Below are 24475 nucleotides of genomic sequence, written 5' to 3'. Positions count from 1 at the left end.
CATAGAAAGAAAAAAAACAACACATGCATGGGCCTCCTGTACGGACTTGCTTCCTGGAAAGGTAGCCTAGCTTTTATTGCCAAAATGAAAGACACATTGAAAATTGTTCTGTGCAGCTGCTTTCCAGCAGTCAAGGACAGCTTGAATGCATTTTTTGTTTATGTGAAAAATATCTGCGGCCTTATATCCCTTATATGCATGTATATCATTTACATAATTGAACCTCCTGGTGGTGGGTGCTGCCCAGATCTAATACTCATGAATCCTGAAATGAATCCCTTCCTTGGAGATAAATGACTCCCATGTTGAAGTTGAAGCACTATGTGGGTCTAACACTGTTTAATGCTTCCAAGGACACTGTGGGTGTTGCATAAGCAGCAGAGCAAAACATCTCTCCTCACCGATTGCGAGTACATTCGTCTTTTTCAGTGAAGTCTTTGCACAGCTGCAGGACGGGTCGAACAGTCTAAACAGTGCTGCTGCAGGTGACAAAGATTGATACACCTGTGTGGAGGTGGCGGAACACAAGGGGTGGACGGCGGGAGGGGAAGTGCACCCTTAGAGAGATCAGAGTGATTTGGTTCCCTCCTCCATCTCCTCAGTCTTTCTGATATTTTGCTCGAGTTTGTAGATGAAAGGTGGGGAAGGCTCCAGGAGAAGGGCGGGGCTTCACTGTTGCTTTGTTGCTGCCTTTTGTGTGCGCTCTACCTGAGGGTTCAACAATTGAGCAGCTATAACATATTGCAGGACATGTGTGTGTGTGTGTGTGTGTGACATCTTTCATTTCTTCAAAAGAGCAGGGCACTTCAGACACCAAAATACTTTTAAGCTTTAAAGGGAATCATTTTGGGATAACGCTGCCTTATTCTAATAATCCTTATAAATAGTCCTTGAAAGCTACTGCTCATCTAAAACTCTACAAACACGTAATGTGTACATCTTCAAACTTCTTTTTTGTTGTTGTAAATATCTCATTGATTTTCATTCCAAACACACAAAGGCATCAGGTTCCCTTTGTTGAATACTAGAGCCATGCCTCTGCACCATTAAATGAGTATCTCCTGGTCTGTGGTTTCTAAGATCTGTAACGATGGCTCTGAGGAGACAGACGGGTATCTTGCGGCTATTTCAAATGGTCGACAACTTCTTCCTCAAACTGGAAATTACAAAATGAGAGTGGAACATTCTGCTTTTGCTCGAGAGGATTTGTAATTTACTGTAATGGCTGACACATGTACCCACCATCAGCAGGCCTCTGGCTATGGAAATCTCTCACAGGGATCACGCAGGGATGCTGCACTAGAGTCTGTACCTGCCTGTTGGACATGCTGTCTGGCCTGTGCACGTACAGTAGACGTACACAGATGCCTACACATCAGTGGGGACACAGGCACCAAGACAATTGATGCGTCGCAAATCACCTACATCAACACGCACACACAGTTTGTGCAGTTGTTTTCGGGAAACCTGGATTTTCCAGGGCACTTTTAGTTGAACATTTATTCACTTAAGACTCTTGTTATTTTCTTTACCTTGAGTTTTTTTAGTTCTGTTTCTGGTTTCCTGTTTCCTTCGCTTCCAGTCCTGTCCTCCCTGATTGTCTGCCCCGCCCTAATGTGTTTCACCTGTGTCTTGTTTGTCTCACCTGTGTTTGATTGTCCCTGCCGCCCTGGTGTCTTTAGGCTCTTTGGTAGTCTATGTCACATTTCAGTCCCGTCTGTTGGTCTATTTTAGTTTATGTTTAATTCTTTACATTTTGGGGTCTTCTGTTTTTTTACACACCTGTTACAATTATCCCTAAACTTAAATGAAACAGTAACAAAAAAAATGTCTAACTCTAACCTTAACTTAACCAGTCCATCAGATATGAAGGTCGGCCTCATCAGGACCAGGTTTTGGTCCCCATGAGGACTGTATTTTGACTGTATTTATATTTCTAGGAACTTTTACTTTTACTACATCCTCTAACTTTCTATCTATCTATCTGGAGAAGAGTTGGTAAGGGTCTATATTTATAGAACACTTTTCTAGTTTTGATGAGCTGCTTTACACTGTAGTTTTGCTATATTCACCCATTGCAGCATGGGGTTAAGTGTCTTGCTCAAGGACACCTATAGACTAGCAGAGCCAGGAATTGAACCCACAACCTTCCAGTTGAAAGACAACTCACCGTACAGTAAATGTCATACACTTTAAGACTTTTTACTTCTGGTAAGATACTTGTACTTTTACTCAAGTGTCCCTTTAAGGTACTTTATATGAGACTGATCCTGACAAAGTCAGTGTTTATGCCAGAAAAGGTCCTAAAAAGGTGCACACACAGTTAGCCTACAAGTACATGTGACACTGACACTGAGAAAGTATGAAAACATGGTGCCCGACAAGTACTCACATGACAAACTCCAAAAGGTTGAGTGTAAAACGATTAAAGGCTTGCAGCGTCAACTGAGAAGTCGGATCATTTTCCCATAGATTTGAAGAGACTTCTTTTTGCAAACAGCAGAGACGCCTCCTTTTGGCTCCTTGGATGACTCTTACTTCCAGGTTGGCCTCAGGCAGCAAACTGGATGTCTCCATCCAATTTATATATATAAATATATATATATATGTATAGTCTATGTTTTGGAAACACACACGCAAAAACAGAAATCCTGTCAGGTTGGGTAAGGCTCGGTTTCTTGTCTTTTGGGTCAAGTTTGGACAGAAAAATGTGTCCCCAGCCTCACTGTATTATAATCAGAGAGGCAGGCACGCAAACGCAGGCACGCAAACACATCAACGGTATTTTTTTTTTGCCTCAACCTCAGTCCCAGACAGAACGACACAGTTCGCAACTTGCATGTCGTCTTTGTTTCCTCAACACTTCTGCCGCCTGCTCCTTTAATCTTACTGTTTATATGTTGGGCTCCAAACCTGTCAATGTATGAGTGGAGCTATTATGAGGGAAGAGCAAATAAAATGTCTGATGAAAGCAAAGCTTGGATCCTGACCTCCTTCTGTCTGAATTTGCCGCAAGCCAGCAGACAATCATCTCCAAAGCTGTGAATTCCTCAGTGCCAGGCTGGCCTCTTTTTGAAAGGATTTACAATGGCTGTTTGTGCTTCAAAACATGTCATTATTCTATATTTGCCAGGGTCATGTCAGTTTCCACAGAAACTTTTGTTGAGGACTGTTTTTTTTTTTTTTCTTGGTGGAAGGTGGAAAGTGTAATCATAGCGCTGTGATACTAAACTCCTTATTTTTTTACATTTTGACTTTCGCTGTATGTGGTTTTTCATTCCCTCTGCAGTGGCTTTTTAGAGGTCGAGGTGATTATAAAAGTGTTTGAAAGTTTCATCAACTAAACCATGCCTCACATCCTATGTCTGCACGGCCGGCCAACTGCCGTCTGCCCACATCCACAGGAGTAGGTCAATCCACACTTGACACTGACTGATGAAGACTTATGGGTCACCACGTTCAAAGTCCTGATGGATGATCTTGAAGATGCCTGAATGTGTACCTGTGTGTGCACTTTTCTGGTACAAACACTGACATCATCGGGTTAAGTTTAGGGCTAAGATTCAAATTGTGGTCAAATAACTATATTTGGTAACTTCCGCAGACGTCCGAAACTGTGTTGTTAGCGTCAATACTGCGCAGTCTTAGAAACACGTGTATTTCACCCAGCCATTTCAGAGATCTGCAAGTGTTATCGTGAAATTTGACCAATCAGTGGAGCCCGATACTCGAAACTTCAGTGCAGTTCTAGAAGGCAAAAAGTAGGGTCATACATCTTGGTCTTATGAAATCAATCATCTAAAAGGGTCCACGAGGAACAAGATTGAGAATGCTGTTCTACAATGTTGTCAAATAATGTTCCTTTCACTTTATTTGAGTTTTTCTTGTATAGGCAAGGAATACGTAAGGAAAAAGGTTGCGTTATAGTGCCCTGTAAAGTGTTATGGTTAGGGACAACATTTTGTTTCCTCTCCTCCACCTTCCTTCATACATCCAGACAGCCGCCCTTGGTATGTTAGTCAGGTTCAAAGTCTGAACTCCATCTCGATGCTGGAGGAAACTTAATACCTGCTCCAGCTTCACAGAGTCAGGGAACATCCCAGCGCTGATCCTTCCTGTTCAGCCCCCAAGGTGACACACAACTCAGCCCTCAGATACTGTATTTATGGATGGAGGCAGAGCAGTCATGGAACCCTTCGCTTGCTTCAGGCTTATTGTTCTGAAGGTTTGTGTCAGGAGACTTGTCACCGCGCGGGCTGTGAGTTCAGCGCCCGAGTCTCAGGGTGCACTGATAGACAACCTCGGGGCATCTCTTATTCGCAGGGCGGACAGAGGCATCTATCACATGGGTTCAAAGGGGTAAAGAGGATTTTCCTCAGTGGAGTCGGTTTACATTTGTAAAACAATGATGTGCCTGTAGCTTGAAACAAAGTGGACCCGTTTTCTCATGTCACAAATGATACAAAGACGATTATTTCTGTTGCTTATGTTGCACACTATGCTGCTATAAGGCCGACATTCTTGATTCTTTGGGCACTTTGGGTGATCACAGAAAAACCTCAAAGATTAAGTTTTCTTAGATATCATGATAATGCATACTTTTGTTCGAAATAAAAAAAGTGTTTGTGAATAGAAATTAACATATGCGTTAATACTAGAGTCCATGTTTACCCTTGTTTATGTTCGCGTCAGAAGGGATGGGAAGGGAAGGGTGGAGACTTGTAAAAAAAAAAAGAAGAGGGGCGTAGGGAGAGGCAGAGGAGAAACCTTGAATGAGGGATTAGAGAACCTCAGAGTGCATAGACACAGCGGGCTGTGCGCAAACAAGCGTGTCAAGCTTGATGACCAACATCTCACGACTCTATCGTCATTTATTCTGGAAAAAGCAAGCAAACAAACAAACAAACGAAGCAGAGAAGACTATGAGAAGTATTTTTTGACAAATCCCGTGTGCCATCTCGCCGCTGTGAGCAACTCTCCAAGTGATGCCTCAGTTTTACGCAACAGGTTCTGCGAGATAAACCAACCAGAATCACCTTCAAACAAATGTAGGAAGGAGAAGAAGAAGCATGCTGTCACCACCTTGGTCCTTTGGCATCGAGCAGGAGATCACCTCATGGGATGTAGCGGATGCAGAGTCAGGTTCAACTTTGGGAAGGCGCTGTCCAAAGTCTCGGTGTTTTTTACCATGGTCCTGATCTTCACCTACTTCTTCTACTGTCTCACCGCGCTTTGCGATTCGGCTCCGAGGACTCCCTACAGCCACCGCGCTTCAGACAGAGACTATGAGATTTTGGACGACCTGCGACCGCCGCCGCGTCTCCTCCTCGTCGACGCGCCGCTTCAGCGCAACCGCACAGCCCCCGTGGACGCGAGCGGCCAGCCGCCTCAGCACGCGCCGGACAACGCCAACGGCAGTGCCCACAGCGACGGAATCCCCGTGTCCAACACTTTCGGTACCAAAAGGTTTCCACAGGCGATTATAATCGGCGTGAAGAAAGGAGGCACTCGCGCTCTGCTGGAGTTTCTGCGCATCCATCCGGACGTGAGAGCGGTTGGATCAGAGCCTCACTTCTTTGATAGGTTTTATGATAAAGGGCTGGAGTGGTACAGGTATGTACAGTTTCTATGAACACATGAGCGTGTTTTATTCTGATCACAGTAATATTTATTTATTCATAATATGTACTGTATATGTGTATTTTTGAAGAAACAAAGCTCTTAAAGCTTTTTGGAGTTTTGCGCATCTTGCAAACTTAAGAATTGCGTGTGTTTTTGTTTTTTAATCTTGAATCCCGGATCTGGATCTGGATCAACGCCCAAATCCCAGATGTTGGTTGATCCTAATCTGTCATCATAACCTCCCCGGGGCCTCGACTGTACGATTATTTTCATAATAACTCATTTGTCGATTATAATTTCGATAAATCTATTAGTGGTTGGTCTATAAATGGCAGTAAATGGTGGAAAGTGTCCATCGGTGTTTCCCAAACCTGAAAATGTTGGTGTCCTGAAATATTTTGTCTTGTTCACAAACTAAAGAAAGAAATTACATTTTCTGTCACAGAGAAGCAAAGAAACAAACAAAACATATACATTATTGGATAAAATAAATGCTTAAAATAATTTTATGATCAAACTAACTGGTGTTAAATGTCCTTCCTACCTCTGCATGATGCAGGAGGATATATAGTGGCAGATAGTGGGGGCTCAGGTGAACAGCTGACAAGTATTTACCTGTACACACGTGTCGGTGCCTCCTGTCAATAAACAGGACAGCCACATAGACTGACTGATGTATTCAGATCAACCCAAGCCAATATTCTCCTTTTTTTGTGTGCGGATCAAAAATGCTGCTGAGGTCCCAACAGAGCAGTTCATCATCTTGACAGTCAAACCACATTAATAAACTTCATCATGACACATATACCATGTAAAACATTCGCACCTTAATGGTTCTAAAGAACAATATTAACATACAAATCACAATCACTACTCATTTTTTCTAAGGATTTTTCTTAGGATACAAATGTGACTGAGTTGCTTGAATGCACATGTGAACGGCCTTGGTTGCAACTCACAATTTTACGGTTACTATAAAAGGAGGCAGATGAAACGCTCATCGGCTACTGTGACAGTGACAACAGCTGCTTTGGGGTGACCAGGCTGACCAGAGCTATCATTTGTGTGTAGTCAAAGGCTCTGAAGATGGATTTGGATCTGGATGAAGCTTATCATCTCCAGATGTTCTGCAAGAAGAACGAGCTCATCCTCAGCAGAAAAGTGATTTGAATCCTTGAGCATAGTATTGAAGGTGTCATGAGGGGAGAGCGGGATGAGAACGGCTGATTAACAACCACTTTGACAGCAAAAGATTGTGCTTGTAATTGAATCTGCTTGTGACTTTTTTTTTTGGTTCCCCTGCTTCCCTCAACTCCCTTCTCTTAGATCTGTTTCAACTGAGAACACAAGGACACATGGAAACACTTACACCAATGATAATTTTAGCAGACTGCTCAGCTTCTTCTCTGTTCTTCACACAATCACAAACACATGCAGCACATACACATGCAGGTTATCTAACCCTATTTTAGATTTTCACTCGTCTCCCCTGCTGTCTTAAACCTATTCTTCTTCCCCCCCTTCCTTGTTTCTGTCTTTATTATTCATTTAGTGGCGGCAACATCTTTATGTGGAAATACCTGTGGCAGACCTGGTGTTTCCAGGCCATGTTTTATGTGTGTTTCTGTGTGATTTAATTAGCCTGACTGGCTCTGTGAAGCTGTTGTGCTGTTAGTGCACACACATCCTGTTAGATCGATCACAACAAATGCCGAAATGATCAATTCATTAACTGAATATTTCCTCAGATAATTAATTTTTCCATTTCATTTTCTGACGTATTCAGAAAAAAACTACTTTTGCTGCTCCAGTGATGCAGTTTACTCAAATCATTATTCCAGTGCTGATCATATGAGGAGAGAAAAGTTGAAGACAGAAAGGTTATGTGGTTAGGTTGTGTGTGCATGGAAGTGTGTCTGAAAGCCAAGGTGGAGAAGAGTTGGAAGGATGAACACAAAAACAGACATGTTTATATTATTAGATTGAAGCAGGAAAAATCCCAATCAAAGAAAGCAAAGAAAACGTCACCAAAGACACATTGTTTCAGATTAGGATATCAGACAAGAACACGTTCCCTGTGATAATCCGCCTGGTTCCACATGTCTTGGATTGAGAAACAAGCACCAACTGTTTGTGATGGACGAGAGTTGTTTTCCGTGTCGTTCGCTGGAGACACTTCACAGACATGCATTGTTCCAGCGGCATTGTCATGCGTGTTTCCCATTTCTTCTGTCTGGGCGATGCAGTCCATTTTTCCCCTCTCTGTCTTCTCCACCCTGTCTGTCTCTGCGCTCCATCCCCTCGTTTGCATGTGAGCGGATGATGGGAACCGAGAACCCATAAATAGCACATAGTTTTAATGAATTTCTGTGTTGTTTTATGGTTTCAGAGGAATGCGTGAAGTGATGGTTTTCATATGGTTTTCATACTTGAGAGCCACCACACAACATCTCAGCTTTCTATGGCACGAGGGTTCTGATTGTCACAGCTCTGCCACCATGAGGTGGCTGTAAATTATTTATTTGTATCTTGAAGTTGTTATACTGAACACATTTGTTTTTGGGTTGTTGTTTTTTTCCTTGTAGCAGAACAAACAGTGGTTCTTTCAGGGCTTTGTATCCAAGAGCCAAATTACAACTTGGAAAACAAACGACGAGTCTGATTTATGAAAAGATCATTTATGCATTTCAATATGAGGTAAAACTACAAGTCTCATCAGTATTTTGAAAGCTTGTCAATTGTTTGACTTACTGTCTTGACACCAAAGGCCATGACCGATTGGATACGTATAAAATATAGGACATATCCTTTTAGGGTAGCAGCACAAGGGCACACTGAAATGTCAGCCATTTCAGAATATGACAGTGGTCATTCATTAAATAGATTTATGTTAATGAGAATATTACACGATAACAGGTGAATAACAGATAAGTATTTTCTGCCTGTATTGACAATTTTTAGTTGATTGATTGGAAGCCACACGTTTAATTTTCCCGTTTTGATTCAGATTTTATGTTTAGACCTTAAAAGAAAATCATTTTCTTTGAGCTACTGCAGAAACAATAAGATCACTGCAGACTTTATGTCATTTTTCATATCTTTGCTATTCTTTTAATTGAAATAAAATTAGAGACATATTTAAAGATATTGATTTGGCATGACAGAGTATTGATTTGCTGCATGTGTATTGAACCTGAACTCTTTGTCGATGGCTTTAATCATGCTTTGCACTGGTGAATGTAAATGAATCTTGATTAAATATTGCTTTTATAGAGTTAAGTAATGATGCCACAACATTTCTATGTACTTTTATTCATTAAACCCTTAAATTACCCGGAACTGCATTTATACATGTGTTTCTTCAGTACGATTCAGACCTCAGTGCGGAGTTTAGACATTTGAAATGCTGAACAAGGCCTGCAATGCACAGGTCACAACACTTTCCACTGCAGCAGGGGGGGATTTTCCTGACACCTCATTCTGTGTGCAGCCCTGAGGCCTTTAATGATAGAGAGCGAACACCTCGGCTGATCGGTGTAACAGACAGGAAGTGGTCTCTGAAGTGTTGAAACTGTAGTCTGTTTTTGTGGTGGTGGGTTTTGACTGGAGTTGGGTCGAGGCAGTGTTGTAGAGCTTTTTTATTTAAAAAAAAAAAAGGCCCACACTCACACCCATATGGTGGGAATTATGATAATTTGAGGTGCATTGTGGTGCTCTCTGGGGCGCCTGTAAAATATTGGGGAGGCTTCAGTCATGCTGCATTAGCTCTGTGCTGCAGTTAGATATGTATAGATGCTTATTATAGACATAATGGGAGATGATAAAGTGTTTCAGGTGCAAGGTAATTATGCTTAAAGTTAAGTCGTACCAAAGTTAAGTGCAGGCCTACAGATCTAACATAAATTGTGCATTTACAAAAAAAAAAAAAATTTGATCACACATATTCAAGAGACTCGCACAACTGCAATAATGCCCAAATGTTGGGCTTTGTAGTTTAATTCTGCTTATTATATTTGTATTTCCTTATTTTAATAAGCAGGTCCATGCAGGTTAATTTCTTAAAGACATACTGTATGTGTCACAGCCGTCTCATCAAGAAAAACCTCCTCTGACTCCGTTGCTGCGTCATTATTTATGGGGGGGTTTCAAAAACAAAAAGGGGGAAAAAGCTGGAAACAACACAGTCTATTTAAAATCTGTGGGTGGCAACAGTCTTTCTGTCGTCATGTGGTTTCCATCCACTTCCTCTCCGTATTTGAGAGAGAGAGGTTGATGGAAATCATAAGTGCTGACATTTACCTCCAGGCTGACACTAGTGTGACACAGACACACACACACACACACACACAAACACAGTGCATCAGGTATATTTATGTGTGTTGAAAAATGTTATTTATGACATTGTTATTCACCCTGAAATGCGTCTCCGGGCTATGTTTGGTGTTAGTGTTGTTCATTTGTGTTTTAGTACCTTTGACGGACACTTTGAGGCCTGAATGCTCGCTCATGTTTCTATTTAGACAAAGAACACGTTGGACTGCATGGCAGCACTCGCCCTCACTGCTCCACAGACAACGATGATCGTCTTTATTTGTTCAGGGTCGTGATTACTATGTGGATTTGTGCATATGATGAACTTTTAGGCGAGGTTAAACTGAATCTTAATCTGAAACTGTAGTTTATCTTATAAAGTCTAACTTGGCGATTAGGGTGGAAGATAAATGGAGGTTCCCTCATTCATCCAGGCATCCGTGACCCAGGGGTTCCCTTTATCACGGCTGGGAAATGTTTTCCTTCAGCTTGTTGTTCACTTCCCATTTTTACGATGCATGTCAGTCACTCTCAGTAAATAACAATCCATAGCGTAGTGTAGTTGTGCTTTTGTTAGAGAAAAAGAAACAATACCGTTTTCGTTGGTTTTCTTGCTTAAAATGATCTTTCATTTTTGAGTGCATACACAGCTCTTTGTTGAGGGATGTGGCTGCAGTGGGGGAACTCGTAATCTCAGAGGGGGGCAGGAAGTCTCTTGGCCACATCCTTGTTGCCAGCGTTAGTAGAGTATTTAATCTTGTGATCCAGACTGCCTACTACATATCAGCAGTGTAATCAGTGCTGTAACACTTGTGGGAGGAAAAGCACGACATCCTTTTAGCAGCAGGGAGTTCCAGACTCGTGTGGTTAGTCGGCAAGGATTTCCAGTGCTGAGCTAAACAATAAACATCTTCATCAATATCAAGGGAAATGAAAGAGGTGTGTTTGTGAAACATACATAAGCATCACATGTGATTTATACATACGTATATGAGAAATCTGACAGGGAGATTAATCATCCCTGATCTGTATACGGATTCTCTGACACCATGTAAGAACAGATTTATGATCGAAAAAGGCTCTTATTGATTCTCTGATAATGAGACTGATTGTGTTGAGGCAGATAGGGACCCAAGTAGAGTGGGGGCAGAAGCCACAATTCATTAACTATTCATGCGTAGGGAAAGACAACTTCTGGTCAATTACTGGAGTGACACTTAGGTGAAGGAGTGAAGGACAAATCAAAGACTTTGGATGAGAGCAGAGAGTGTTTCTCTTGTGTGACTATGTTGACGATGTGCACACACACACAAAAATGCTGAGCATCCAGTCGTACAGAGACAGGCGCATCGATTAGGCACAGATAAACAGGACAGACAGACATGGAGAGGCCATTTGCAGCCATAGTTAGATAATAATCAATGAATTGTCTTTTAATGGAGGTGGATTGAAATGACTTAATTGGAAGTCAAGTTGTCTGTGACTTTGACTTTTTTTTATTTTTCAGTTTGGCCAGCTTTGTATCTTTGAAGCATTTCAGCGAATAGTCTAATTCAGATTGTACAAAGACTAACTTGTACTAGGGATGTGACAATAATATCGATACTGATACTGATATCTCAAACTCTACCGATACTGATATTATTTTAGAGCATTTACGAACTATGAAGCTCATTTCAAAGACATAATTCTCCAACTGTAACAAATATTGTTCTCTCAAAAAGAAAAACATCCCAAATGTGACTCTGCTACAATGCTTTTGCTGATTTTAATTAACATTTTTACAGTCTGTGCGTAGTTAAGCATATGATATATCTATGATTTTTGGATTGTACCGAATTTTACATTTTTATCTGACCGATACCGATTCCCTAGTTTGTACTCAAACAAAACCTTTTTTTTATATATTATTTCTGCATGGCAACATTTTGTATTTTAACTGATTGGTTTCAATTGAAAAATTGTTTGCCGCCAGCTTTTATTATAGGATAAACTGGATGAGCCCCTTCATAAACTGCGCTTGCAATCATCAAGTTCACTACTACAACAGGCAAAATTAACACATTGTTTCCAAGAGCAACTGTCATTCATCAGAACACCCTCTTTTCATTGACACTTGGACTTCATGCAGAACTTCCAATCTGAAACCAATAAAGCGCACAGACTCCGTGACTTGTTTATTTTACTGGAAGTCACATAAAAGCTCTGCCAGTAACACAGTATAGTAAGATTGAAGAGTACATGTGTAGCGTAAGTGAGTTACAATTCATTCACTCCTTTGAACGTTGCTCATCATCCATTTGTCATGTGAGACAAAAATGAAAATCCACCACAAATCCAGTTGTGCATTGCGTTTTTTCTGCACAGGATCTGTTCCTTGTTGCAGGCATATGTTTAACACACGAGCTGAGCTCAGCAGCTCGCCGCCCCCTGGTCACACTTCCTGAAGGTTTTGGTCTGTTTGGGTCTTTGCAGGAGCCCATAGGGGAGATGAGGGTAGCTGGGGTGGGGGGTCTTTCAGGAAGAATGAGGGTGAAAAATCTGTAGGAAATTGCTGTTAAGTGGGTCTTGAGGCTTTGTGGTTTTGACTCATCAGGCCCATAGTGAGTGGATGGTCCTGTTGTGCATGGCCTTACCGTAAGATTCAGAGAGGGGGCCATCTGGGGCCCTCACACTTAAACACAGCTTTTGAAACAGAGCTTTGAAGCTTTAATCACACAGACTTTGGGGTGCTTTAATGTCTAATGTATATAATGTGTTTACATTATCCCTTGATGGTATTTTCACTGAAGTCGGTATCAAATAGCATTGAACTTGCTGGCTCTGATATACAGTATTTGAGAATACGTATATTTGACATCTTGCCGCCTAGTGCACCCTTTCTGAAGCTCAACATTTGAGTGTCTTTTAGCGCCTTGTTTTGATTTTAGAGCCATTATCTCATTAGTGGTGTTTCCTGTTCTACTCCATGTCCATTGGATTGTATTGCCAGCTGTTTATTAGGCTCCAAAAAGGGGAGAAATATTAAATGATCAGTCAGGTTTGGCAATATCTGATGAGATTCTTTGTTTCTTTCAGGAACCTGATGCCTCGGACGCTGGACGGCCAGATTACTATGGAGAAAACCCCCAGTTACTTTGTCACAAAGGAGGCTCCTAGTCGAGTCTGCACGATGAACTGTCAAACCAAGCTCATTGTGGTGGTTAGGGATCCCGTGACACGGGCGGTGTCTGACTACACCCAGACGCTGTCCAAAAACCCAGGACTTCCGTCCTTCCAGAGCCTGGCCTTGAAAAACTCCTCCACTGGTCTGATCGACACCACGTGGAGCGCTGTACGCATTGGTCTCTATGCCAAACATCTGGAGAACTGGCTCCAGCACTTCCCCCTGTCTCATTTTCTGTTTGTTAGTGGTGAACGCCTGGTTAGCGATCCTGCTGGGGAGATGGGCCGGGTTCAGGACTTTCTGGGTCTGAAAAGGGTTGTTTCAGACAAACATTTCTACTTCAACCAGACCAAGGGTTTTCCGTGCCTGAAGAAGCCTGAGGGAAGCAGTAGACCTCGCTGCCTTGGAAAGTCTAAGGGCAGACCCCATCCCCAGATCCCCTCTGAGGTCCTACAGAGACTCAGAGACTTCTACAGGCCCTTCAACCACCATTTCTACCAAATAAGTGGACAAAACTTTGGGTGGGATAAATAGAGCGGCATAAAAACTGGGCTAATATTCTCAGGGACGGAAGAGGAATACAAAGGCCACAAACTGGAACACTTTTTGGACCTTTCTGCCTCAGAGGAATCAATGTGACATGTAGCACTCATGAACTGCCACTGCTTTGTTGTCGCGTTAGAAGCTGACATGGGCACAGTGCTGCTAATATGCAAGTTACACACATACTTAATGGATTATAGTTATCAAACCATTCTCTTGCTTGTATGTTAATGTTGTGCAAAAGTACATATATATATGTATATATATATGCAAAATAGGCACCAAAGGGAACGCAAAAATGATCGCTTTAAATATCGTTTTTGCCCGCTCTTCATGTTTTCCTAATAAATAAGCTATTTATAGTTTCTGTTGATTTGAAATACAACAGTTACCACTTTTTATTGAAAGAAATGTATTTATTTCATGACAACGCAAGACATTGAAACCTATTATGTGTTCATTGACAGGACATTTGAAAAAAGATGTCGTACTCGGCAATTAATGTCTCCTCTTTTTGTTTAACATTAGCAGTGTTAATAAAAAATGTACTGCATTTATATTTTTTTTATTTTATTTACGTTTCTCCAAATGGCATTTGGAATGGTGTATATCTTTGTCTGACGTGGCCAGATATTTCTCTGTGTTCTGCTGTTCATATCACAGCGATACCTCATCTGCAAACGTCACATGTGTGACATCGATCGGAGAACACATTCCCATCCGTAGATATTTGTCAGTAGCGTTTCCATTCGAAAGCCACATCACTGTTTCTGTTGAACTGGGACAGTACCGACTGTATCAGCTGCTCACGTACAATAAATTTTGCAGTTTTGATCTGTGAATATTTTGAGTCATTTTGGTGCCATATATGTAAAGCATGCAGACCACAGGGCGGACTCCCTGTACGATGACGTTTTGTTTCATCTCTCTATAATGTATGAATATAATGTATAATGTGTGTATGTATGTATCTAACAGCAACCTATGGGCCCTTTCGATTCATTATATCTGTGGAAGGATTGACGACCACTCACTAAGTTTCTCGTCTGAGCAGCAAAAGTCCACTCATGAAACGCCTGCTAACCCTAAAAGGCTCAGTGTGAAGGATTAAGTGGCATCCAACAGTGATGGCGAAGAAATACCTGTCACTCCATCTTTCTTTGCTTGTGACAGAACTTACAATGAGCATCAGGTAAAATAAAAAAGAAAATATGAAAGGCCTTCTCTAGAGCTAGTGTTTGGTTTGTCTCTGTATTCTTTCTAAGGTAAGGGAGGAAGGTAATAATTAGTAAAAAATATAGTATGAAGAACTTTTAAAGGGTGCTGAAAGATGCTTTACAGTAGTGGTCGGCAGTTGGTTGCCCGGAGTTTATGAAAAAATATGAACTTATTCAAATAGATTCTGTTGCTAGAATTGACAGTTAATCTAAACTAAATGTTTGGTTTGAAAGATAAAAATAAAAAACACTGCTGTTGTCATGGACAGCCAGGTTTGGGGAGTAAAATAACTACTTGCATAATATTATTATTATTATAAAGAAGAAGCAGCAATTCTTAAAATTGAAATGATGCACAATAAATAATAACATCCACATTATTGTTAGCTTAAGGCCGCAAACGTGTGTTTTTGTGTGCATTTCAATATTCAAATGCAAATTTGATTTGAACAAAGCGATTACAAAAAAATTGGCCCTCAACCACTTGCCAATCCCTGCTTTACCTATGTAAAAAACAAACACAGGCAAAAAATAAATAAATACACATAGTTTCGTCTACACCCTCTCCAAGTCCTGACTCTTGTCTCCTGGCATCACTGGGGTAAAACCTCACTCTTTCCTTCATCTCCCCAGTTTCTCTCGCTGCTTCTGCTTTTGCCACCTCCACTCAGTGAGGCCACATATACAGTCTGAGGTCTGCGTGCACTGTGGCCTTTAATTATGAGAGCTGTCAGCTCACCCAGCAGGCCCCCCCTCTTTCCTCCCTGCGCTCAAAATTAGCAGCAGAGCTCTTCTCTTTCATGGTAAAAAAAAGCGTCTGGAACAACTGAATAACTGATATAAGCACCGACTGAAATGCAGATGTTCAACACTGTATAGAAATATGCCTGTAATCGGTGATCTATCGTCGATCTAATCTATGAAGACTGAGCTTTGTTTGTGTAAATGTGAGTGGTTTGTGAGCGTAAAAATAACTTTTATTTGTGCTTGTTCGCATGCACACACACCCCGGGCTCTTCTGATTCCAGTCAGTATTTAAGTCATATCCCCCTCTTTTTTTTTTATATGTCTGGCATTAATTTTTAGTGGGCCTCACTAAAATTTAAACGTGCTTAGCTCACTTCATTTCTGCCAAGTTTTATTACTCCGTGTGTCGGCCGTGCCAGCCCAACAGCTGGCAAAGATGTTACCGTGAGTATTTGCACGACTGGCCCATTTATTAATTTTCATTAAATCAGCAGGAGGTTTAGTATAATCTACCGTTCTGGCCTAACAGTGGTAATGATGTGAGAAATCCAAATGAGGTGAATTATTGACAATACGTAGTCTAAGAGTGGAACATGAAGATCTGCTGCAAATGTACTCAACCATAACTTGGTCCAACTCTGAGATCTAAGCAAAAATATTGCCTCTGTACAGTATGAGCTAATGAACAGTCAGCCTCCGCTCATGTGGACAACACCAGCATTTAGTCATGTTTTATGACCCTGTCGTCGCCATTTTAGGTGTATGGCAATTCACAAAATTCATGATCTGATGTGATTCAGTAAAAAAAAGAGTGTCTGACTGTTTTACATTGTTATTATCAGTCCATTATGGGGGCTCAGCAACATAGGCTACACATATAACATTTAAATCTTCCAAATAATCCACATTAACACGTGGTGTAGTTTCTGACACTGGACTTTTCGCTACAAGACAACACACAAAGAGAGAAGTGGCAGTAGCGTTAGTGGCAATTCAAACCTACGTTAAACATAAATTATTATTTAATATATTTTGAATTATCTAAAAATGTCCAGAGGATCCTTATTAACCACATAATCTGTTTTGTTTTTTTTCCTCGCTCCCACAAATCAGAAGAACATTTGTAATTAATCATGACATGATGACCGAATGATACACTATTGTACAATGTGTGGTTACATTCACACAATAATTGCATTCTATACTACGCTGACTATAATCAGTGTCAGATTTAACATCTTGTGCTGCTCATAATGAAAAAAAGATTGCAGTAATAACACGGAGCCAAACGCCTGAACACATTCATTTAACATCAAAAAAAAGAGATTTCAGAGTGGTGCCAAATCCAGATGATCGCAAGATAATACACGGTGTCTTTCTCTAAGTGAACTAGAATGTAAAATTGCCCATAAAAAAACAACTTAAAGACACAGACAATAAATAACAACTCCAAATCTTCCGCTCTCCTGGGGGACGGGGATTTGTTTAGCTCTCACTGGCATCAGGCTTCCAAGTATTTAATCCCACCCTTTAATGCGTGCCATCAATTCTTGCCATAGTGGATTTGTTTGTATGAATGGAAATTACCCAATATGGACTGAGTTAACAGGCCACTGAGACTATTTGAAACGAGACGTGATGAGGGATGTGTATTTTGTGTGGTGATTCTTATTCGGGAATAATGGGCACATGTCAGACTAATTAGAAACACCCGCAGGGAAGGATGAACCGCTCTAAGGGCTAAAGGAAAAGAGGGTTGATTTCTACATAGCAGATAAAAAACGTAGGATTACAGTGTAAACGTGGTTTTCCTTTGAGCAGCCACAAATGAAGATGGTTCATACTAAGGACTCCACACATTTTCCACCCGTACCGCAGTCTCCTTCAATTCAAGGAAGAAATGCTCGGGGATTTTCTCTCTTCTCTGTGGTTTGGGCCCCACAATGTCTTGTTAAATTGTGACTCCATCTTTAATTGATGAGAGAGTAGTTTGGGGTTGAGAGATGTACAAATGATCATGGTAGCTCAGCACAAATTGGGGAACTTTTGAGGGATATGGCGATTAGATCTTTTACAATAGGATTTCACAACCACGTTTTTTCCAGACACATTTCAGCACATACCTCGGCTGCCATTGTAGTCCACAGAGAACCGGACCATGGTAGGATGATCGGGCCTTGATTGGAAAACTTGAGACAATGCTTCCAAATGGATTAAAAGGGTTTTTCACAAACATCCATCAATCCATCCATCCATCTTCTACCATTTTATCCTACAAATGAGGTCCCAATCCCAGCTGACAATGGGTAAAGGCGGGAACTACTCTGTTGCCAGTCTTGCATAAAGTAAAGTAAAGGGATACTTGAGTAAAAGTACAAGTATCGTAGCAGAAAATGACTTTCACAAGAAACGTAACCCCATGTTGAAGCGTGTGAATGGGTGAATGTCAAAACTATAGTGTAAAGCAGCTCGTCAAGACTAGAAAAGCGCTATATAAATACAGATATTACCAACTCTTCTTCTTCTGATTTTATTTGGTAGTAAACTATCAACGATTGTTAGAGGACATGTATTGGAGTAAAAGTACACAATTTATTTAGGAAACGTAAATAACAACGTGAAGTGCAGATTCATGAATTTTGTACTTAGTACAGTAAAAAAGTATTTGTACTTTGCCAGACCATCACAGGGCCACAAAGAGACAAAGAAAACCCAAGGAACAAAACTCCTCTGGAAACCTGTTAACCTTTGTAGACTCTGGCTTGGAGAAATACTGGGAGGGCACTGAGTCTTCCCGCTCTGTGAGAGTGGTGGGAGAATCAACTCACTGCAATCAGGTGTGTGTGGCACCGATTGGCGTTGATTAAGCCCAGGTGTGGGGAGTGTTCATATACCCTGAGTCTCCAGTGCTCTGTGCTGACTCATCGTCTCACCTTCAGAGGTAGTGAGATGTTCGCCCTGTGGCTGCGTAAGTTGTCGGTGTATCTATAAACACCAACTCAGACCTTTGTGTGTGTTTGATGTCAATTGCCCGTTTCCCAGTGTATAACTTGTGGTGCTGGAGAGTTTGTTGTGACTTCAGCCTTTTGGGTTTTCAAAGGTCTCCCGGGCAAGTCTTTGCCTTTCATTTCGTGTTTTCTGGGTCTCCTGGACAATTCTGGTTTTGAGTCAGCCGCTTGGTGTTAAGGAAGCCTGTAGTGGCTCTATACTGTTTTGTTGCCTTTTTTTTCTCCCCTTTCCAATCTATCGCTATTTCGACTTTGTGGACTCTGGGATAAATTTGAGACACCCCTGGGTCCGCACCTGCGTCCCAACCCCCACCCCCCTTCACCATTTCCTGACTAAATACAGTATAAACACATTTAAGACGAAGACTGCTTGAATCAAATGCTGTTTAATTGCTATACCCGTGACTCTATGGTCCATGGTACAATAGCATCTGCAACTTTGAGCCAAACGTTAACTCACTACGTGAAGTTAATCTGAATGAATGAAAGAGACTTTTCACATCACTTTGTCATCATTTGGCTTATAAAGAAACTATATTTGTGCTTGAGTAATCCCAAAAATGTCTGGATAGATGTATTAACTGCTACAGTAGCAAGCAGGACTACTGGTCAGTGGTCGCATGCAAAAATGTGGGACGCACGATGAGAAGACGAGACCTATGCATGCCACAGTCCCTCTGCCTTTCCAGAGAAGTTAAAACCGATCAATCTACTGACCATGTGGTGCATGCCTGCTGATGTCATATGCATCCACTGTGACTCAGTCCTTCCGACGGAAACGTGTGACGGTGGATTCTTTTCTCAGAAGTGGGCTACTGGTGCACCATGCACACACGCGTCTTTTGTCATAAGTTAAAAACATGCATGTTTGTGTGATTTCAATATCATTAAATGGATCTTCATGGCTTGACTGCTTCCCTTCACGATCCATGTGCAACATGTTCAAGCCTGTGTTTCAGTACAAGTCATTTTCTTGTGAACCTGAGAGATTTGACCCAATCACCTATGGCTCTGGAAAGATCCCTCTGTAATATCCTGCTGATGGCTGTTTACTGATGTTATAACACGTCCATGATTACCATGTCACATGGTAACAGTTTCTGTAAAACAAGAAATATTGTATTATGTCAATATATAGCAAATGTGTTTTTCTTGCATCATATCAGTCTCCAGATTTTGCTTTATTATTGCATTTTACCGTATTTCTACTCTATTTTAAGCACATTTTTAAATGTGTTATTTAAATAAACCCTGCAATCAATAGCCCACAGGCATAAACGCTCACCAGTGACTACAGGTACAGCTGTTCAACTGCTTGTTAATGCAAATATGTAATGAGCCAATCACATGGTAGCAACTCAATGTGTATAAGCACGTGCACATGGTCAACGCGATCTGCTGAAGTTCAAAGTGAGCGTAAGAACAAGGAAGAACGGTGGTTTGAGTGACTTTGAACGTAGCATGGTTGTTGTTGTCAATTTCAGAAACAGCTGGGATTTTCACATTTGCAAAATAGTACAAAAAAAAAACAAAAACAGAATGTTGGAAGTTCTTTGGGTGAAAAAGGCCTTGTTGACGGAGTTCTGAGGAAATGGCCACACTGGTTTGAAATGATAAAAGGCAACAGTAACCCAAATAACCACAGGTCATGACCAAAGCATGATGCAGAAGACCGCTCCTGCTTTTTTTATTAGGTGTCTTATGTACCTAATAAAGTGACCGGTGAGTGTTTATTGTATGGGCACCACAAAAATACACACTTACACACATAGGCATTTGTGACAATAATCAGAATATACAGTACATCCACACATCTGACAGCAGATGTGTGAATTTTCTTTGTTTTCCCAATTTTTGGGAGTGTTCTCTCTAAGAAGATTCTCTCCAGTCTCCAGGCTTTGGCTCAGTTACCACCTGGCTTGAATTCATGTCACAAATTACATCATCATTGTGTGTGTGTGTGTGTGTGTGTGTGTGTGTTAGATCACAGGACTTTGGTCTCCTCCTCATAATCCCCTTGCTCTGCCTTGAAAGCATCAAATATACCTTCTCGGGGCTTCTGTTCCATGACAACATAGCTTCACGTGGTGAACGCAAAACCAGAGCTGAGCTCGAGCTTTGAAGCCATTGTTCAGCTCTGTAAGGGTATAATGCCTTCAGTCGCATGGGGACAATGAACGGTATGATTCATATCTCATAAAACACAACACCTGTGAGCACTGGCTGTATGCTGCACTCCTCCAACACTGTCCTAACACAGAGAGAGAAAACAGGTCGCAACTATGCATTTCTCAGAACCCCCAAATCTAATTGAATCTTTTTTAAGTGCTGTAATGATGGACACATAGGCCCCGGAGTTCCCTGAGGGTCAGGGCTTAGGTGGTGCGAAGGCTGGGAGATAACGTGCCCTGCAGGAGTGGAAAGATGATGTGCACAGACTCCGGTTACAGCAGTCTGGCCAGGGACAGGTTGGCGGAGGCTGTGATTGATCTTAAAAAACAAGGAAGCTTGTGGGAACATTGTAATTGAACCTGGAACAGATGTTGAACAGGCCAGACGAAACATGGACGAAGTGATACCAGTCAAAATGATTCTGGATGAACAGAATTCATAACATTGGAGGGTATATATGAACCACAGTCAGTATCTGGCCCGGCAGATGATTTAACAAATCTGTTCAGAGCTTTTATTCTGAAAAAATATGAACTGATTCAAATAGATTCTGTTGCTCGAATTGACAGTTAACTCAAACTAAAAATAAAAATAAAAACACTGCTATTGTCATGGACAGCCAGGTTTGGGGAGTAAATGTCTGTCATATGTTAGGCTCAAAGAAGAAGCAGTAATTCTTACAAGTGAAATGATGCACAACAAATATTAACAGTACAAGTACGTATCTCACACACATACTGTATATCTTCATCACAAACTGGTGATTAAAGACAACATCCACATTATTATAAGTTTAAGGCATCAAGTGTGGATTTTTTTTCTGACTAAAGACTGTTTTAAGGCATTTTCCGTGATGAAGATACGACGTTCTGGCCCAATATTCAATTGCTTACAAAGAAAATTGTCCCTAGGCCACATTTACTTGCTGTTTCCTGTCATACAGTACATCACAATGTATACTGAAGGGTTCTAGTTATTAAGCCAGAGAATGCATTTAGAGAGCACAAACCTCCACCAAGGCAGCTCAGCGTCACACCCCCTCTTAGCTTAGAAGGTTAATGATTATTAAAAAAATTCAAAATCTGTTCTCCGACTCACCACCAGAATGTAAGCAATAACCTACGCCCCCAGAAAAAACATGCCTCCTTGGCGGAGGTAATATAACGTAACCTTATCAGAGTTTTTGGGGAAACAAAAACAAAACAAACAAACAAAAACATACCTCGGGTAAACCAACAAACAGCAGCAATTTAACAGGAACCGCGGAGAGCCGGTGCCAAACCATCAGCCTCCCTCACTAATATGACTATTTGAACTCATCTGACTGGGATAAACTACATAACCATCAATCATGTAAAGGATACACCACATTAATTCAGACCGTGCTGTTCAAATAACTGCAGGAAATGTAAGTGTGGGAATTGGATTGTAGCAGATATATAGAAAAACACAGTCATTCTTACAGTAAGTGGAGGCATTATCTCATTATCATTATTAGGGCATTATCATTCATTAAGTGCAATTTTGTGGTGGTTTAAGGTACACAGGATTTCCCATTGAGGGCTGACTTGAATCTCCTCTCAATTACATTTCACAAGGACACATTACACGTTCACTTGAATCCAATTGTGAAGTTCTTTGTTACTTTTTAACTTCTATGTCAGAAGATAAATGTGCCTTTAAGCTGCTGAATAACATTACTAAAGTGTGATATATAATACCAAGCCTTCCAAAGCGAGACTTAGTAGGCTTAATAGGCATTTTGGATAAAGGCTACAGATTGATAATAATGCATATGTCAGTACTTTTTTGCACTTTCACAAAGTACGTACAGGCTCCATTTGTACAGCAAATAAAGTGATTAAAATTAGCTCTACCATGACTAATGAAATGCTATACTGTTACTGCTAAAAAATAGGGACGCACAATATTATCGGATAGAAATATTGGCTTTAAAATGCATTGTTGGATTTTGGATAATGACCACAACAGTGGTCTCAATAGGATACCTTCTTGACTTCTATGCTGGTGCCCTCTACAACTATTATATTTTTATATACTCAATGAAGTACATTTATATCTACATCTTCTACAACATGAGTAAGTAAAATATTAGGTTAATTTCACGACAGAAAAGACTAAATGATCCCTGCAGTTGGGCACAGGGAAAAACGTAAATATATCGGTATTTTCTCGGTTATCGGCCAAAGCACTTCCAATATATCAACATGTCAGATATTGGCAAAAAGTCCAATATTGTGCATCAACAACAACAACAAAATATAGATTGGCTCATTAAAAAAGGTTCAGCTAAAGAAAATACTTGTGTGTGTATATGTGTACAATAACACATGCATAAAGTTGTGATTCATTTATAAAACATGTTCTCTTTTGGTTTACTGACTCAAAATAATATTTTAAAGGCACTAGAGAAATGTTACATTACACAAAAATGTGCTCTTAGATTGCAGTGGTTTGACATTTTAAAAAAGTGGATCACCGTATAAAAAAGGTTTGGGAAATGCACTACGACATATGATTGAATTTTTTATTTGAGTGAGTTTTGAAAGTGTTTTTGAATTACAGTAACACAGATCTTCAACATGAAGGACATTGGCGTTGCTGATTAAACTCAGAACAATGAGTGTGGGATTCGTGGGGTGTTGGTGGTACTGCGCTGCCACCTGCTGTTCCACACAGAGACACGTTTAAAATAATTAAGATTCAAGTTTGGATCCCTCCTTTATCTTTGCATCTTCAGGAGCGATATGAAGGCAACGTCACTTAATATTTAAAAATTCAACTTCACTAAAACAAGTGCATTTACCTTTAACTAAAGCACTGAAGACAGAATGACCGGAATGACTGAAAACCTGCACAGACTTGTCTGTGGTCTGAATGCCTTTTTTTATTATTATTTCCACTACTGCTCTTGTCTGTCTACTCTGAAGCTCATGGTAACAACATCCTCGATCCCAGCCCGCAGCTCGTCGTGCTCCTGCACGGCGGAAACCCCTTTAGGAGTGCCGGTCAGTATGAGATCTCCCTCCTCCAATGTGATGAAGTCACTGATGTAGCTGATGAGATACGGAATGGAGAAAATCATGTCAGAGGTGCAGCCGCTTTGCCGCAGCTGGTCGTTGACTCTCAGCCACAGCTTCACGTTGCCAGGGTCAGGGATGCGCTCCCTGGGGATGAACTCGCTGACGGGGCAGGAGGTGTTGAAAGCTTTGGCCATGGTCCAGGGGAGACCCTTGGACTTGCACACGTCCTGGATGTCCCTCGCTGTCATGTCCAGGCACAGAGCGTAACCAGCGACATGCTCCATGGCGACGGACTGGGGGATGGCTGTGCCCCCTTTCCCGATCACCACCCCTAACTCCACCTCATGGTGCAGGTCGCTGGTGTACATGGGGACCAGGATCGGGGAGCCTTCTGTCACATACGCAGAAGGAGGCTTCAGGAACAGGATCGGCTCTGTGGGAATCGCATTTTTCAGCTCTTTGGCGTGATCCGCGTAGTTTCTCCCGACACAAATAATCTTCCTGCCCCACTCCCAGAACCGAGATATGTTCCGTGCTGTCATTGTGGAGGAATATGGAAGTTTGAGCCGCTCTGAAGCAGTCCGCACCAGATTGTGGACTAAACTTTAACCTACACCCAGGAACCTTGAGTTTACACCTACGGCA

The 24475-nt window shown here is 41.3% G+C and overlaps 2 protein-coding genes across 2 annotated transcripts; one reads left to right on the top strand and one right to left on the bottom strand.

Moving 5' to 3' along the window:
• The first annotated feature begins 4918 nt into the window (after positions 1–4918).
• Positions 4919–14895, top strand: LOC131474882 (heparan sulfate glucosamine 3-O-sulfotransferase 6-like). Its single transcript, XM_058652588.1, has 2 exons — positions 4919–5613; positions 13012–14895. The coding sequence occupies exons 1-2, from the start codon at positions 5117–5119 to the stop codon at positions 13631–13633; spliced, it is 1119 nt and encodes a 372-aa protein (XP_058508571.1). The 5' UTR covers positions 4919–5116; the 3' UTR covers positions 13634–14895.
• Positions 14896–23320: 8425 nt separating this feature from the next.
• fahd1 (fumarylacetoacetate hydrolase domain containing 1) lies at positions 23321–24463 on the bottom strand. Its single transcript, XM_058654342.1, has one exon. The coding sequence runs from the start codon at positions 24370–24372 to the stop codon at positions 23710–23712; it is 663 nt and encodes a 220-aa protein (XP_058510325.1). The 5' UTR covers positions 24373–24463; the 3' UTR covers positions 23321–23709.
• Between the last annotated feature and the right edge of the window lie 12 nt (positions 24464–24475).

The sequence above is a fragment of the Solea solea genome, chromosome 16, assembly GCF_958295425.1.
Source record: "Solea solea chromosome 16, fSolSol10.1, whole genome shotgun sequence".
NCBI lineage: Eukaryota > Metazoa > Chordata > Actinopteri > Pleuronectiformes > Soleidae > Solea > Solea solea.
This window is presented reverse-complemented; position numbering and strand designations above follow the sequence as displayed.